Raw genomic sequence first — 14,233 nt, 5'->3', positions numbered from 1 at the left:
TAAACAACTATGTTTTTGACGGTCAGGGCTGAAGTCTCAGCTATCTGCCAGGAGGCAACTAGAGAAGCGGTGGAACCAAATTTTGTTGAATGCTTTTTGGATGTAAAAATCGAGCAGAGTCTGAGAGACGTAAAAAGTTATCTATGGTAGCTTAATGCTACTAGTATATGCAGAGTGCTTCCGAATTCCGCTACCCAAAACGACGCTTCCTTTTAGCTGTTGACGGAAACGATCACTTAGAACGATCGCTTAGTCACCTAAGGGAAATCCCGTATCTCTTGTGACGATAAGCCAAAAAACATCCATAAACATCACAATCGGTAGACGAACGGATGCTGCGACTACGACGCGGAAGCGCCTACATCTTCTTTTTTCGACGTGATCTTCACCCTACCCCGAAGGTGAAGAAAACATGTCGCTGTAACGACCTCGAAAGACCGGCAGACAAATGCTTTTGTTTTTCTTCCTTTGCTCGGGGACATTCCCCCCGGAGAGGGGGGAGGGGGGGGGGCGCCAATGCCATAGTGTTGCTAAACGATGGGAAGGAACGTTCTTCATCAGCTAGCTAGCCCGCCCGCCCAAGGCTCCGGTCACTGGTGACACGAAACGTTTCGATCCTCCCACTCTCCCACGGTGTCTTCGGGCTTGTGGCTGGTGCGGCTGACTGACAGACAGGCAGAGTGTGTGCAGCGTGAGGTGATTTGATATATAAAAACCGATCCTCATCGCTGGGAGACGATCAAACGACGGACCGAGCGCTCGAGAGCGGATCAACGGAAGGCGTTTCGCTAGGACAAGATTGGTTTTGGGGCCAGATTGTTGCAATCGATCCGGTGAGGTAAGATCGCACAAGACTGTAGAAAAGAATTTGTGTGAGTGTGTGAGTTGAGAGTGAGTGATCGTTTCTACTGGTGGACAGATCAGATGATAAACACAATCATCGACCGCAAGTAGCAGTGTGCTAATCGATCGTTCCCGTCCCACGAGTCGGGGATTTTGCGTGTTAGAATACGTGTGTTGACAGCGAAGGGAACAGTGTACCGAGAGGCGGATTCAATAAGTGAAGCTCCTTCATCCAGAACTGTTTGTGACAGTGGCACTCGCGATCTTCCGCCAAACGAGTTCAGCGTTAAATTAATATCCTAAATTCTGCGCATTCCTAGGTCGGGATCAGTTTTCGCACGCTCCGCAACACTCCACCGACAATGAAGGTATTGTGCAGTTTGGTTCTGCTGGCAGTGGTCGGTCTAGCTGTGGCTTATCCTGCCGAACAGGTGGCCGACTCCCAACCGCCAGTCGACGTGGTACAGCTCGTCCCGGTAGAGGATAGTGCTGCCACCGTACCGGAAGCGCTCGAAACGGTGGACGGTCAACAACGCTCGAAGCGTCATCTTGGATTCGGTGGCGTTGGCATCGGTGTCGGCGTTGGATTTGTTGGTGGTGGGGTCGGTGGTTTTGGCGGCTATCCCGGATACGGATACGGTGGGGGTTTCCATCCCGGGTACGGGTACGGTGGATTCCATCCCGGGTTCGGATACGGTGGCTATCGGCGCTACGGCTACCGGTACGGTGGATACGGCTATGGAGGAGGCTTCGGATATCCGCACTACTTTTAGACAAAGAAAAAACCAAAACCAAAAATAAATACACTAAACTAAAAGCCATTGCATAGGAAAATGGACATTTTGTTTTTGCTTTGTCGTGGGAAATGGATTGCGAACAATTGTGCGCGCGATCCGCGTTCGCAGCGCAGTGTGATCGTCAGCGTCGTGAAGGCAATGTAGTACAAGGTCAAGCGGGGAGGAATTCGGCAACAATGATTAGTTGAATAACGTCGTTCTCATGGCGTGGTTTTGTAGCTAGTAATTTGTTTGACACGGTAGATGATCTTGCCGATGAGCCACTAGCGCTTGCGTGCATTATTGTGAATTAAACTATTACATAGTAATAGGGCGTGTTGAGAAAGAGAAACGTTGAAAGAACACTGATCTCTTTTATTTCGAGATTGAGAAAGAGTTGTGAGAAAACGATGACGCAAATGACAAATGAGAGAAAACTTTTTAAAGCAACCCGCCGTAATGCTGTGTCATTAGTATTGCCGTGCTGGGTGTTGCATTTCCGCACCTCTCAACGGTGCATTGCACTTCTTGCCTGTCGGGTGGTTCGGACCGCCGACGGGGATTCACCGCAGTCTCACGTGTCGATCAATGGACGTGCTAGGGATGGGATGACACGGCACAATTTTACTACAACATCCCTACGCACAGCGAAGGCGCCATTGAGCATTGATTTAGCGCTAATGGTAGATTCGTTGATTGGGCCTGGTTGATTCCGGTAACCGGTTCGTTTGACTAGCTTCAGGAGAAAGTGGAGGAGCGATTTTTTTAAATACTTTTTTTGCTCATCTTGTAGCTAGCTGTAACTTTAAGAAGCCATTTAGAATATATTAGCCTATTTGTCTTTACGACTTTCATTTCTTTTAAGCAACGTGATCCACCTCAGGAGAAGGGTAGTCTAAAGATTTTGTTATGCTTTCCAAGCATTTTATAATGGGTTTTCAAAGATTTTAGGATTTTTATCAATAATTTTAAAGCAAAACTACAATTTTTTAAGGATAAACATGGGCGATCCTACGGCATAGGTAGTAGATGCGCATCCAATCCCATCCCAGATCGTTCCTCCCTTAGTGTTCGCACCTAATGTGTAGGCAATCCGCATGCCATTCCCGAAGATCGCAATCGGATGAATGATTAGGAATGGCTGTATAGAGATCACTCACAAAACAACAATCAAGCAGTACACACGTCTCATAAAACACCTCGTGAGCAAAATATTCTAAGATTTCTCCGCGACTTAACACAAATTATCGTCACAAATTACACAAACACAAATTAAGTCAAATTATGTTTGTTTTGTTGCTCTAGTAGTATGTTATCAAATTTTTCTAGATTGCTTGTTGAGATTGTTAAACTTTTTTTTCTCCTTTTTATGAATTTTTCTTTTGAAGTGTTACTTGATTGAAGCTCATTTCTATGGTCAGTACATTTCTTTTCAATAAATTTCTTATTTTTATCCAATTCTCAAATAGTGAGCTCTTTGTTTTAACCGTTCGCTTTTATGTTTAATGATCTAAAAAAATTTTTTATTAAAATTTTAATCCATTATTTACTACATGTTAGGATATTCTAGTTTGATTTTGATATTATGCTATGATAAAAATAATTAATAAATTAATTATTTTATTTATTTTTTTTTTTATTCATAAAGAACGGCCTGGCCGTATTGCTATTCTTTTATTTTTAATGATCGTTAGAAGTTTCATATATATATCCCACCGATTCCAATACAACTATGCTGCTATGGGAAGGGCTAATTGGCTTCCCTGTTGTTGACTTGCCTGCCAAGATTCGCTCGCCTCTAATAAAAGACGTCCACGTGCATAAGATAATGACGGGAAACGGCAGGAGAACGAGACTAATGAGAAAAAAGACATAAAATCTCAATTCCGAAAACAATTACTCGACATGATGCAATCCTTAAGGGAGGGACAGTTTCATTTCGTATGTTGTGAAATCGATTCAATGGGATGTTTTTCACTTCATTTTCTCCTTTAATTTCTGTTTCGTAAGCAACGTTTGGTGGAGTTTTTGTTTCTTTATTCACTTTGTTCACATTTAATTATTTATTAGTTTTCTTTGTTCATAAGGGACAGCCGATTTTGTTTCTCTGCTGTGAATATTTCAATTCTATAATTTCTACATCTTTTATTACTGTTCTGTTTAATTACTCTTCTGAATATTCTATCCCGGTTGAATAAAAGTTACTTCCTTTTTATATATTTTAAAGCACCAGCTAATTTCTCGCAGCTTAGGCAATAGTTTCATTTATTCAAAGCTTCAAAACTCATGATATATTCACTTCAATATTCAAATCCAATACAAAAGAAAAACAAATGAACGAGCAGTTCTTCAAGAAATATACAGGGTTTTTTAGCTGATAGGGCAAAAGCATCCATTTTTATGGCAGGCTTCTTAGATGAAATGGTAAACAAAGCTAGTTGATATGGCAACGACCTCAGATGGCAGTGAAATCAAATACCTTTTATTGTAATGCCCTCAGGTGATGTTGTCATAGAAGCCGTTGATATTGTGCACGAGGCCTTTCTGGGCTCGGGTAAGTGCGTGCAATATCAACGCACTATGACTACTATGGCTACTATGACAATATCATCGGAGGACATCACAATAAAAGGGTTTTTGATTTCCCTATCATGAATGAATAAAAAAAAAAACTTCAACGATAATACAAGCAAACTGTTGGAAATAATTTAAGTCAACTCGGCAACTTTGGCAAGCCGGGCGGCCAGGCCGTTCCTGAAGAATTAAGAAAAACTCTCTAACTGTACAGAATTTGGTAGTATTGAAAGAGTAAAGAAAGCAAGAAAGTAAGAGTGAGAAGCTGTCGTCCTTCTACTGTGTGTAACCTTTAAACCTGAGAACACTTCCTCACCTTCTGGTCGAATCAAACCAAAACCACAGGTACTTTGTCATGCCATATCACAATCGTTCTTTATTGATTACTTTATTGTAATATTACACCTTTCACAGTCACGCTCAGTGATATCCACCTCGACGATATCCGCCGTATCCTCCCCGGTGTCCACCGAACCCGCCGCCATATCCACCTCGGTAGCCACCGTAACCTCCGAATCCTCCGAATCCTCCGTATCCACCACGGTATCTGTGCGAACACAAAGCATTATAAATCACCGTACCATTTCCGCAATTCGCAAGTCCCCTCCCGCTTCTACTTACCCGCCAAAGCCGCCTCCGTAGCCGCCACGATGGTGTCGCTTCTCGCGAACCATTTCGCCCATAACCATGGGCTCGCCGTGATCGTTAACCGCAACCATGTCTTCCAGCGTAAGTGGTTGCTGCTCCTGCATCATCGGATCCTCCACCATGCCCATCACCATCATGCCCATCGGTTCATCCTGCTGCTGCATCTGCTCCTCCATTTGGTCCATCGGAGCCGCCTCGCAGCTGGCAAGAAGGGCCACCAGCACCAGCAAACCACCGCACACCAACTTCTGCATCCTTTCTTCACTGGTTAATCTGGTTTTGTAAGCACACAACTTTCTGCTCGAACGCCGATGCGATGCCGTTGTCGTTCTAGCTCGGTTTAGTGTGTGCCAGGAGCAACCGGGCCGTATTTATACGCGGTGACCTGATGATGCGAACCTGTGCGGCCGGATTCTGGGATTTTTGCGGCGTACACAAGAACTGTGCGAGCTCTGTCATCCACCGTCGTCGTATCGTTTGTCATGATCGGCGCACGACGCAGAACGCAGCGGTGGATGGGCTTTCGTTCGTCTTCTTCCTGGTTGGGCCTCTCCCAACACACACCCGAGCGCTCGCCCACCGTACGTTACACGTATCGTTACATGTGGTTGATGAGACCGGATGAGGGTGGAAGAGAGGGAGGGGAGGTGTAAAGACCGGCACCGGTAACATTAGACGAGGCGCGTGTGCATGTCTTCCTACTGGCAGCTCGCAAAAGGGCACCGCCGCGATTGCTGCTGCCCAAAACGAACGAGATCAACGATACGTTAGACAGCGAACCTGTTATTATTGTTTATAATCGCTCCCGCACGGAACTGGATCAAGATGCTTTTGTTTTTGGTTTTTGCTTTTCGATTGCTTCCCTTGTCCTTTCGGCTTAAAACCGGACCTTTCGAGGGGATTTTTGTGAATGAGCGATGGGTGACCGGTGGCACGTTGTTGACATCGTGGTGCATCATCTCGTCTAACGAGTGTCTTAAGGCGTAGGGTTTTCCCCAAAATCTCCTCACCTTGTTTACAACATAATCTATTGGAGCCCTCACAGGTAGAGCAGAAAAATGAACGTTCAGCAACGCAGCCAAGGACGGAAAGTGGTCCAATGTCAACACGGCAGAGATGAGACAAACAACGGCTGCCTGCCTGATTGCTGCTTGATTTTCCATTCCATCGTCGATGGGTTGCGATAGTGATTCAATCATCATTACCGACGGTGCCCTACGTACCATGACCAACGTCGGTTCGAGCTGTTGGTGAGCAATGTTGTAAAGCGTAAACAACATAATGTAAACAGTTTTGGAAAGAAAAAAATGGCAATGAGACGTTCCCTTTTCTTGCTTTGTAACGGCATATGATCACTGCAGAATACAGGGGTTTTCAGTTGATAGGCAGGCAGCAGGCTCTTTAGATGAAATGGCAAACAAAGCTAGTTGATATGGAAACGGCTTCGTATGACAGGGAAATCAAATACCTTTTATTGTGATGTCCACAGATGATATTATCATAGTAGCCGTTGATATTGTGCACGCACTTACCCGAGCGCTGAAAGGACGTGTACACGTCTTGGCTTTGCGGCTAATATCCCCTTAGGGGGGGATTATGAATGGAAAATGCTTGATTAAATGTTTATTCGTTTACCGTAAAATATTAAATAAGGACCAAATGTGGCGTAACGTAAGGTAGAATCTAGCTCTATGAGTTTACTACTTCAAAACTTTACCATACATAAGATCATATGATCATACATTTCGTACTCAACTGACAAGAGGAGAAAGAATGATCTAGAAATCTAGAAGAACAATCATATCAGTGAAACTTATTAGATACTATAATTAGATCAGTGGAGCGGCTCGGTGGAAGATGCGACAGGGACGCCGGTCTTCACATGGTAGGATCGGGGTTCGAATCCCATCTGAGCCGTTGCCCCTTAGTGAGGACTGACTATCCAGCAATGCAGTAGCAACAAGTCAATAAGCTCAGTTGGCTAAAATTGATTATCAGTTTTAATAAGCTCGTCTCGAAATTCTACTTGTCGACTAGCTAAATGCATTTTAATGCAAGCTAGGTAAACTACAAAAATAAAAGAACAGTGAGTAACAAAGAACTCCTTACACGGTGTCTACCAATAACCGATGAAGAAACTGATACAAATGGAACTTTTACTGATAAGGATGGATGAGTTTGAACTGGTCTGCCGTTTAAGCTAAACCCAGATTGCCTCACGAATGGTGTTGTTTTCCCAGCACCTTGAAACCAGAGTATCGATTTGAACCTTAAAATCGGGAAAACCCACGGATCAGCAGATACGGAGGAGCGCTAGGGAGCTCTCCTCCCACCTTTTTCAACACAAAGGTCAAGGCCTAAGGCCTGAGGACATTGTTCAGAAAACCCTGGCCTTCCAACCGGCATCTCGTGATGACAATTGTGTGGTAGCCGCCGAAGCACTGAGAGTTATAAAACCAGCTAGAAAGATCGAGAGGAAGGTCTCGATTTAGCAGTGTGTCAGACATGTTTGGGAAGAGTCAGCTCACGGGTCATGGACGCGCCAGCTCATCCCAAAAGCTATGGCGCTATGGATTTTCGATTGTCTCCGCGTAACGTTGTATGAACATCGTGGTCCGTGACGAGCATCATCCAGCTGAAGCAACTGGAGCACTAAATCAGAGACGATCAGGGTGAACCTTTCCTGATTGCTGCAACCATAATTTAGCTGTAGTTATGTCCTCCGTGGAAGAACATGCTACTATGACAGGCAGTAGATTAGCGTTGGAAAAATTGGACAGATTTATTGGACAGATTTATTGGACGGTAAAAATCCTGCAGTACCCAATGGGTGCTCCCATGGGCCTCTATGAAGATCTCCTCCTCGAACAGGAGACGAACAGGAGGCGTGTTTCTTGAGGAGAGCCTCGTACTTCGATTAGTGAAATATGAATTATTATTTACAAAACATGATCTTGACACTTATTGATCGACAACGATTCATAGAAGGAAACTCGATCATTTAAAGTACCCCTTAACGCTTCACAACTGATATAAAGGGCACAAGGGTGCTTGGCCCGCCATCTCTTAGGTAGGGTTTTCCCAAAAAAGAACCAAATTGATTAATGGCGGATTTGGCCAACTGTTTTCTTAATAGCAAGTCCTGAAAATCCCATCAAAGTTTGTTCAAGATAACCCACATCTATCCCCAGGTCTGGATGGATCCACCCCCCCGCTCGCATCTCATCAGCTATTCGCATCAGGTGTCATCTGGTGCCCGATTTCTTCGCATAAAAACCATTCGTCACGCGTCGGGCAATCTTTCGGCAAACAGTGTGTCCATTTCAAGTTCATCCCCACCGTTTCCCCACCAGACGCATCACTTTCCCCACCGACGACGATGACGACGACCAGGCAGACCAGTTATGTAAATTGATTTTGAAAGAAAACCAACAAAAAAACCACCCAACCACAAACCAAGCCCAAAAGCCGGGTGAGAGCGCCGCGATTTTGAGCCACCGAAAACAAAAAAAAACCCGGCCCGTTATTAACAGTCATTTCCAGACAGTGCACCCGGACAGGTCAAGCCTTCGTAGGTGGTTCGAGAAAAGCGCACAAACCTTCCTCAAAACTGCAGCATCGTGTGAACCTTAAGAATACGGGAAAAAACCATGAAGCTCCTCCTCTGTGCAGTGTTAGTGTTGCTGGCGGTTCTTCTGCACTTTGGCCACTCGCTTACACCGATCGATTCGCCGGACGATATGCTGGCGGAAGAGAGCCGACTCCAAGGTGCGCAAACTTTGGCGGACGTGACCACCGATGATGATGATGGCGCCGTGCTGCGGGAAAAGCGAGGACTCAAGTATCAGTATCACTACAAGGAAAAGAGTGTCGGAGGTGGGCTGTTCCCGTACAAGCACACGGTCGAACGGAAGGTACACATCAAGCATGGACATCATCATGGGCTGCTCGGGGGACATCACTACCGCGAGGTGACCAAGGTCAAGCAGTTCGGATTCGGACGCTAATTAACGGAATGAGTGCAAGTGTTCGAGACCCGTTAGGAGGTTGGTCAACGGTTGAATGAAGCAACAGCTGAGCTGTTGTTGTTTGTTTTTCGTGGCAAGGTCACCATGATAATAGTGGTGAGAGAGAGTGAGAGAGGGGCGTGAAAAATTATGATGAATGAACTGCGAAATGTGGAAATCGGTGGAAAATTGACCTGAAACCGTTACACCGTAAACTCCCGTGACGTGAACACACGGTATTGATATTTTACAATAAAACTGATTTTTAGTACAAATTGTGTTGTGGCTTTCTTTTTCAAAGTATTACAGCTTTTACGCATAAGTAAGATTTTGAAACTTTTTTTCTGGTTTATGGAGAGAAAGAGTAAAAAAATCCTTCTTCTTTCGTGCTCATTTACATAGTTATGCGAAACATGTTTTTAGTATTTCGGGATTGTTTGATGGTGGAAATCCTAAAATCTGAGCTACTGCAATTTACTGTTCGGTTGAACAAACTTAAAACACCACTGTATCAAGATCGCTGTTGGTGAATGTAGTTCGGGGTTGTATTGTACCTTTTCATTGCGTAGATGTTACGCAAAACTTTTGTTGGAAAGTTTCACATTAACCAGGTCAAAACTGGTTGCAGCGTTGCTGTATGTTTTATTTAATTGTATATTTATTTATTGATATTTAAGTAATGAAGGCTTGGCGCTGTATCGTCTTATATGGTTATGTTATGTCATGTATGGCGTACATTTTAAATATGGTTCATAGTTCGATCATTTTGTCAGTCGCTGTTACAATTGGAATAATTTGGCTATGTTTTTATTTAAATATTCCCTTGCCTTGCTGAAAAGTATATTACGTAAATGATTAAAAAATCATATTCCAACCTCAAGTACTAAATGGCTAAGAGCCAAATACGTTTAAAGCCTTGTTTAGCAAATATATTTATTTTAAAAGTATCTTTTTACTTATTTTAGAACCATTTCTATTGCTAATATAAACTATATTTAAAAAAATGAGAAATTTTGTTGGTACCGGGGGAGAATTATAATACGTGGAAAATGAGAAAAACTAATGTTTGAAAGTTACTAGTTACTAAAACATAATTTATACCTTTCTATTCAAATTTTGTTCTATACTATAATAACAAAAGTTCATTCTCTTGTGTAAGGACCATTTTAGAACTAAAATTATTTTCTTGTATCAATTAAAACTAAAGCTGGCTTGAACGATAAATTAAATTTGAAGTGGTAAAATAATAATTATTGAAATAAACATTAAACGTTTCTCTCAGTTTACAAATTAATTTAAAACCTAAATATAATTCGTCACTTTTTAAAACGATAGTACGACGATGACCTCTAGAGCGACCACTATCCCCAAGGCACAGAGGTATCCACAGCGGTCATAGCGAAATAGAGATATTTCAAATAAATTTTTACAGCGGTACGGAAGATATTTTCGATTAATTTTTTAATGGCAATGTTAGGTCCTTTTCCTTAAATTCGTACAAAAATATCCTAAATAAGATAGTGCTATCACAGCAGGAATATAGCAGGAATATTTGCTAACATTTGTGTGTAAATAAGAACAAAACAGATAATTCATTTCATCCATTTTTAGAGCAATTGCTTCTGTGCGATACAAAAAGCTAGGAAAATGGAAATGGAAAATTCAAAGACAAGGGAGAAAGAGAAAGTTAATGAGTCTTTTCACATAATTTGTAGTGAAGCGAGCATACATTTATTGTTCAACACAAAGCATCAAGTGCATTGCACCTTTTAAAATTTAAATCTTACAGTTAGCTTTTGAAAATTTGAATGCAAAGAGAGCAGTTGAGCGGTCCGGTAGCCGAAGCAGTTTAGGCACACGTGTTCACACGGCAAGACAACGTATCGAATTCCGTCCGGATCTTTGTTTTTTTTTTTCAAGTCGTTTATTTATAGAGGCTTCATTCGCTTCTTTTCTGTCTATTGTTACATGTGTGGTAAAACTATTGAATGTATGGCTTAACTTTTGCTTAACTGTTATGGTTTGTGTAATGTAAAAACTATTTCGCTATGAATTTATATCGCTCGGTACAGGTTGCTGATGTGTAGAAATCGGAAGGGGGCGGTTCTGCGTGTTGGTTGTCGGGAGATAGTATGATGGCTAGGTCGGTATCAAGTTGGCAGGTGGCTCGGTGTGTAGTGCATCCATGACAATCGGTAATGTCGACGCCACAAAAGCTGCTAAGTAGAGGACTGGATCTGTCGTGAAGGTAGGAGTGTGGCAGCCGGGTGCGGCCAATGCGAAGGCAGGACAGGACTCGTTGGACGTGGCTGGGGATCGTCCCAGGGTGCGGTGTTGTACTTGATGGAGCGACGTTTTGTGGAGAGATCTAGGGTGTGCCAGGTGGTGTTCCAGTGATGAGCGGCTATTGCATTAGTGAAGCGGATGGCGTCCCGGTGCGAAAGCGTGCTGTGTGGTTCGGATTGATGGAGCTGGCCTATCTCGCTACGGGGCTTATCAAGTCGCGACCAAGCCAATGTTGGCAGGTCATTAATATCTTCAATATTTCAATACATAATCCCCATTATTGCTTTCTATTTAAACTTATCAATGTAGGGTGAAGTGAAAAGCTTTAATTAACGTTAATTAACAACAATCACATATCAAATGTTTCATCTGATTTTTTTTGCAAGCCTCCTCATCGACCTACCTTGAACTAATAAATAGAGGCAAAGGTTAAGGAATTGGTTCCGCACCGGCCCGTTCTTGAATACGCGTACTATGAATTCCGAACTTTAACCGCTTAATTTTACCCACTTCCAAAGCTTTTTTTCGTTTTGTTTTGTTTTGGTGGAACCTGTCCAACAGCTTTCGGCAACACCGCTTTAATTGTTTGCATATTTAATTTTTGCATTTGAAAACTACCGCGTGCGGTAAGAAGCTACGTACGAGTGGTTGTGTCTGTGTGTGCGTGTGTGTGTGTGCTGTTGTTGTCTAATGTTTGTTGTGGCCGCTGTGTCGGAGGTTCTGGAGTTGTTGCCGGTACGCGAGAACTACAGTGCACATTGAGCCGCGAAACGATACAAAACAAGCTAAAGTGATGTATCGCGTACACTGTTTACTGCTAGTGCTGCTGCTTGCTCTGCTGGGCAGAGACGTGTGTGGTCCGATGGGGTCGGCAAGTGCTCGGCTGGTAAGGATGCGTAGAACTCCGTTCCTATCGTTTCCTGGCGGTGGTTTTGGTGTCGGAGTGCGGTACGATGAAGCTCGGTACCGTAGTATACCGGGTAAGGATCACTACTTGAGCTGAGCTGATAAGAGTAATTGGGTGAAAATTACATTTTTTTGCAAATTTTATAGGATTCACCTTTGAACGGTACAACGGATACTACGCACGCCGTGCACCCGATTCGTATGCGAACTTCTCCGAATAACAACCCCCAGCCAAGTGTAATCCCACCCTTCGCTTTCTACATTCTGGAGCCGTTGTTTTTGCGGCTCAGTTCTAGTCTCACGTCATCCAGACAGTTCACTATTAGCACCACCGATCTATTGCGAGCTATCGGTGCTCCCGGCTGAAGCACTTGTCACGGCGCGTGTTTGTCGAGTCAGTTACGACGATTCGGTAGAGTGAAAATTAACGCTTCTGTCCCCCTGCGCCGTTCGACTATTTAAATCCTGTTCCGGTGTTTGGGCCGTTTGCATTCGCTTTACAACCGAATGATTGGTCAGTAGCGTCGGATCATCGGAACCGCAAAATGCAAAAGTGTACGGTAGTGTTGGGAGTTTTAATCCTGCTCCTGGGAATTGGAGTGGAGTTTGTGCAGCCGGACCCAGTACCTCACCTTGGATTTGGCGTCGGTGTGATAGGTGTATCGCCTTACAGAGGCTTCGGAGGCTATCCAGGATATGGTTACGGTAGGCTCGGATACGGATATGGTGGTTACGGGTATGGCGGCGGATACGGACCCTATCGAAGACGAAGGAAGTTCTTCCCGGCGCCTCCGGCTGTTCTGATCGGATAATTGGTGAAATGGAAACGGAAATAACAAAGAAACAATGCGTGTGATTAATGGACTGTGTATATTCAGCCTGAACATAGTTTTTGTAAGCTTGATTTTTCGCTATCGACGCTAACTAATAATAAAAGTGTAATTTATTTAAATAAAGCAAAATATCTAAAACAAAGCTTAAGGACACCTTTTGAAAATTAAGGTTATACATCGAAACAAATAGCTTTTTATCGCGTGAAAGGCCTTACCCTAATGATGGCAAGGATGTATCCTTCGCGATCTTTAGCACGACGAAAAGATGATCATGGGTTTACATTTATGAGCTTCTCTATCAGCTGGAAGGTCTCAATCATAGCGAGCCGTGTTTGACAGTTTGCTAGTCGGTTTGGGCAATCCTCCGAAACGAATCCTCTTAGGAACGTGAGTCAGTTGCTGATCCAATGAACCCATCTTAAAACATCAAAACATAAAAATAAGCCATAAATATTCAGCCACAGCCAATGTTGCACATTTTTAACCGATCGTGTCAACCAAACGAATTGTCAAACGTTTGAAAATTGCTCTACTGCGGGAGGAAGCCACTCAGATTCGAATAGGAATCCCTTTACAGGGAAGTGTTGATTTATGTTGATGTGATCACTTCCTGTGGAATTAAATCATATTGCTGTTGGATGCAAGGAACTTTATTTGAATATCACCCTTAAAATAGAGCATCACTAATTTTAGCACAAATGTTGAAGACTTATTTATTCAGTATCAAGGGCGACGAGTTTTAAAATCGGAAACGGAAACGAATAGAGAGAAGCAAAGAAGCTGGACAGGACAGATCGAATGATTGAATGAGCGATCGAAATAGATTTGGAGACCAAAGCGGAGACTAGAAAAAGGAATGTTAAACTCAAGAAGAAGTTCTCCAATTCTCGTTTCTGTGCGGTTTTTCAAGGGAAGGACAATAAATTAGGCAGCGAGAATTGCACACTAGAGGAGGGATTGAGGACAGAATCATGCATATCATTTGCGGTTGACATTCGCTGGAGGTCGGCAAAACAACGGAAATCCGTTTTATTGAAAAGGTATTATTGAAATAGGTTAAATAAGGACAGTGTGGCTGAAGGTGACTGTCTTCTTCTTCTTCCTTGGCACTACACAACTTCGAGAGGTCTCGTGGCCTGCCATATTTCTGGCTTTCTGTGACTTGGTTTTACCCGTAGCAAAGTAGCCTGTCCTTCGTACGGGGAGGCGGTTTGGATGGGATTTGAACCACGGTCCAGCGCCGTAATCTGCCACTTGACCGCCCCATTAAAGGTGACAGTATGTCATATTAAATAAGCATTGATTTTTTAAGTAGTTGCCCTAACCGAAATAAAAAAAAATGTATAAGAGAAATACGGTC

General features: G+C 43.3%; 3 protein-coding genes across 3 annotated transcripts in view; 2 read left to right on the top strand and 1 right to left on the bottom strand.

The window, feature by feature from the left end:
• The window catches only part of LOC118511628 (serine/threonine-protein kinase ATM), a 35,171-nt gene extending 26,048 nt beyond the window's left edge, over window positions 1-9,123 (top strand). Inside the window, exon 19 of the mRNA XM_036054937.1 lies at window positions 8,033-9,123. The gene's annotated coding sequence lies outside the window, so the exon portion shown is untranslated. The remainder of the gene's footprint in view (window positions 1-8,032) is intronic.
• On the top strand, window positions 678-1,681 carry LOC118511636 (DEAD-box ATP-dependent RNA helicase 52B-like). Its single transcript, XM_036054949.1, has 2 exons — window positions 678-838; window positions 1,164-1,681. The coding sequence occupies exon 2, from the start codon at window positions 1,206-1,208 to the stop codon at window positions 1,614-1,616; it is 411 nt and encodes a 136-aa protein (XP_035910842.1). The 5' UTR covers window positions 678-838; window positions 1,164-1,205; the 3' UTR covers window positions 1,617-1,681.
• On the bottom strand, window positions 4,540-5,180 carry LOC118511637 (glycine-rich RNA-binding protein blt801-like). The gene is made up of 2 exons (XM_036054950.1): window positions 4,815-5,180; window positions 4,540-4,740 (listed from the first exon to the last, which is right to left on the bottom strand). The coding sequence occupies exons 1-2, from the start codon at window positions 5,093-5,095 to the stop codon at window positions 4,614-4,616; spliced, it is 408 nt and encodes a 135-aa protein (XP_035910843.1). The 5' UTR covers window positions 5,096-5,180; the 3' UTR covers window positions 4,540-4,613.
• Window positions 9,124-14,233: the final 5,110 nt, after the last annotated feature.

Source organism: Anopheles stephensi, chromosome 3 (genome assembly GCF_013141755.1).
Source record: "Anopheles stephensi strain Indian chromosome 3, UCI_ANSTEP_V1.0, whole genome shotgun sequence".
NCBI lineage: Eukaryota > Metazoa > Arthropoda > Insecta > Diptera > Culicidae > Anopheles > Anopheles stephensi.
This window is presented reverse-complemented; position numbering and strand designations above follow the sequence as displayed.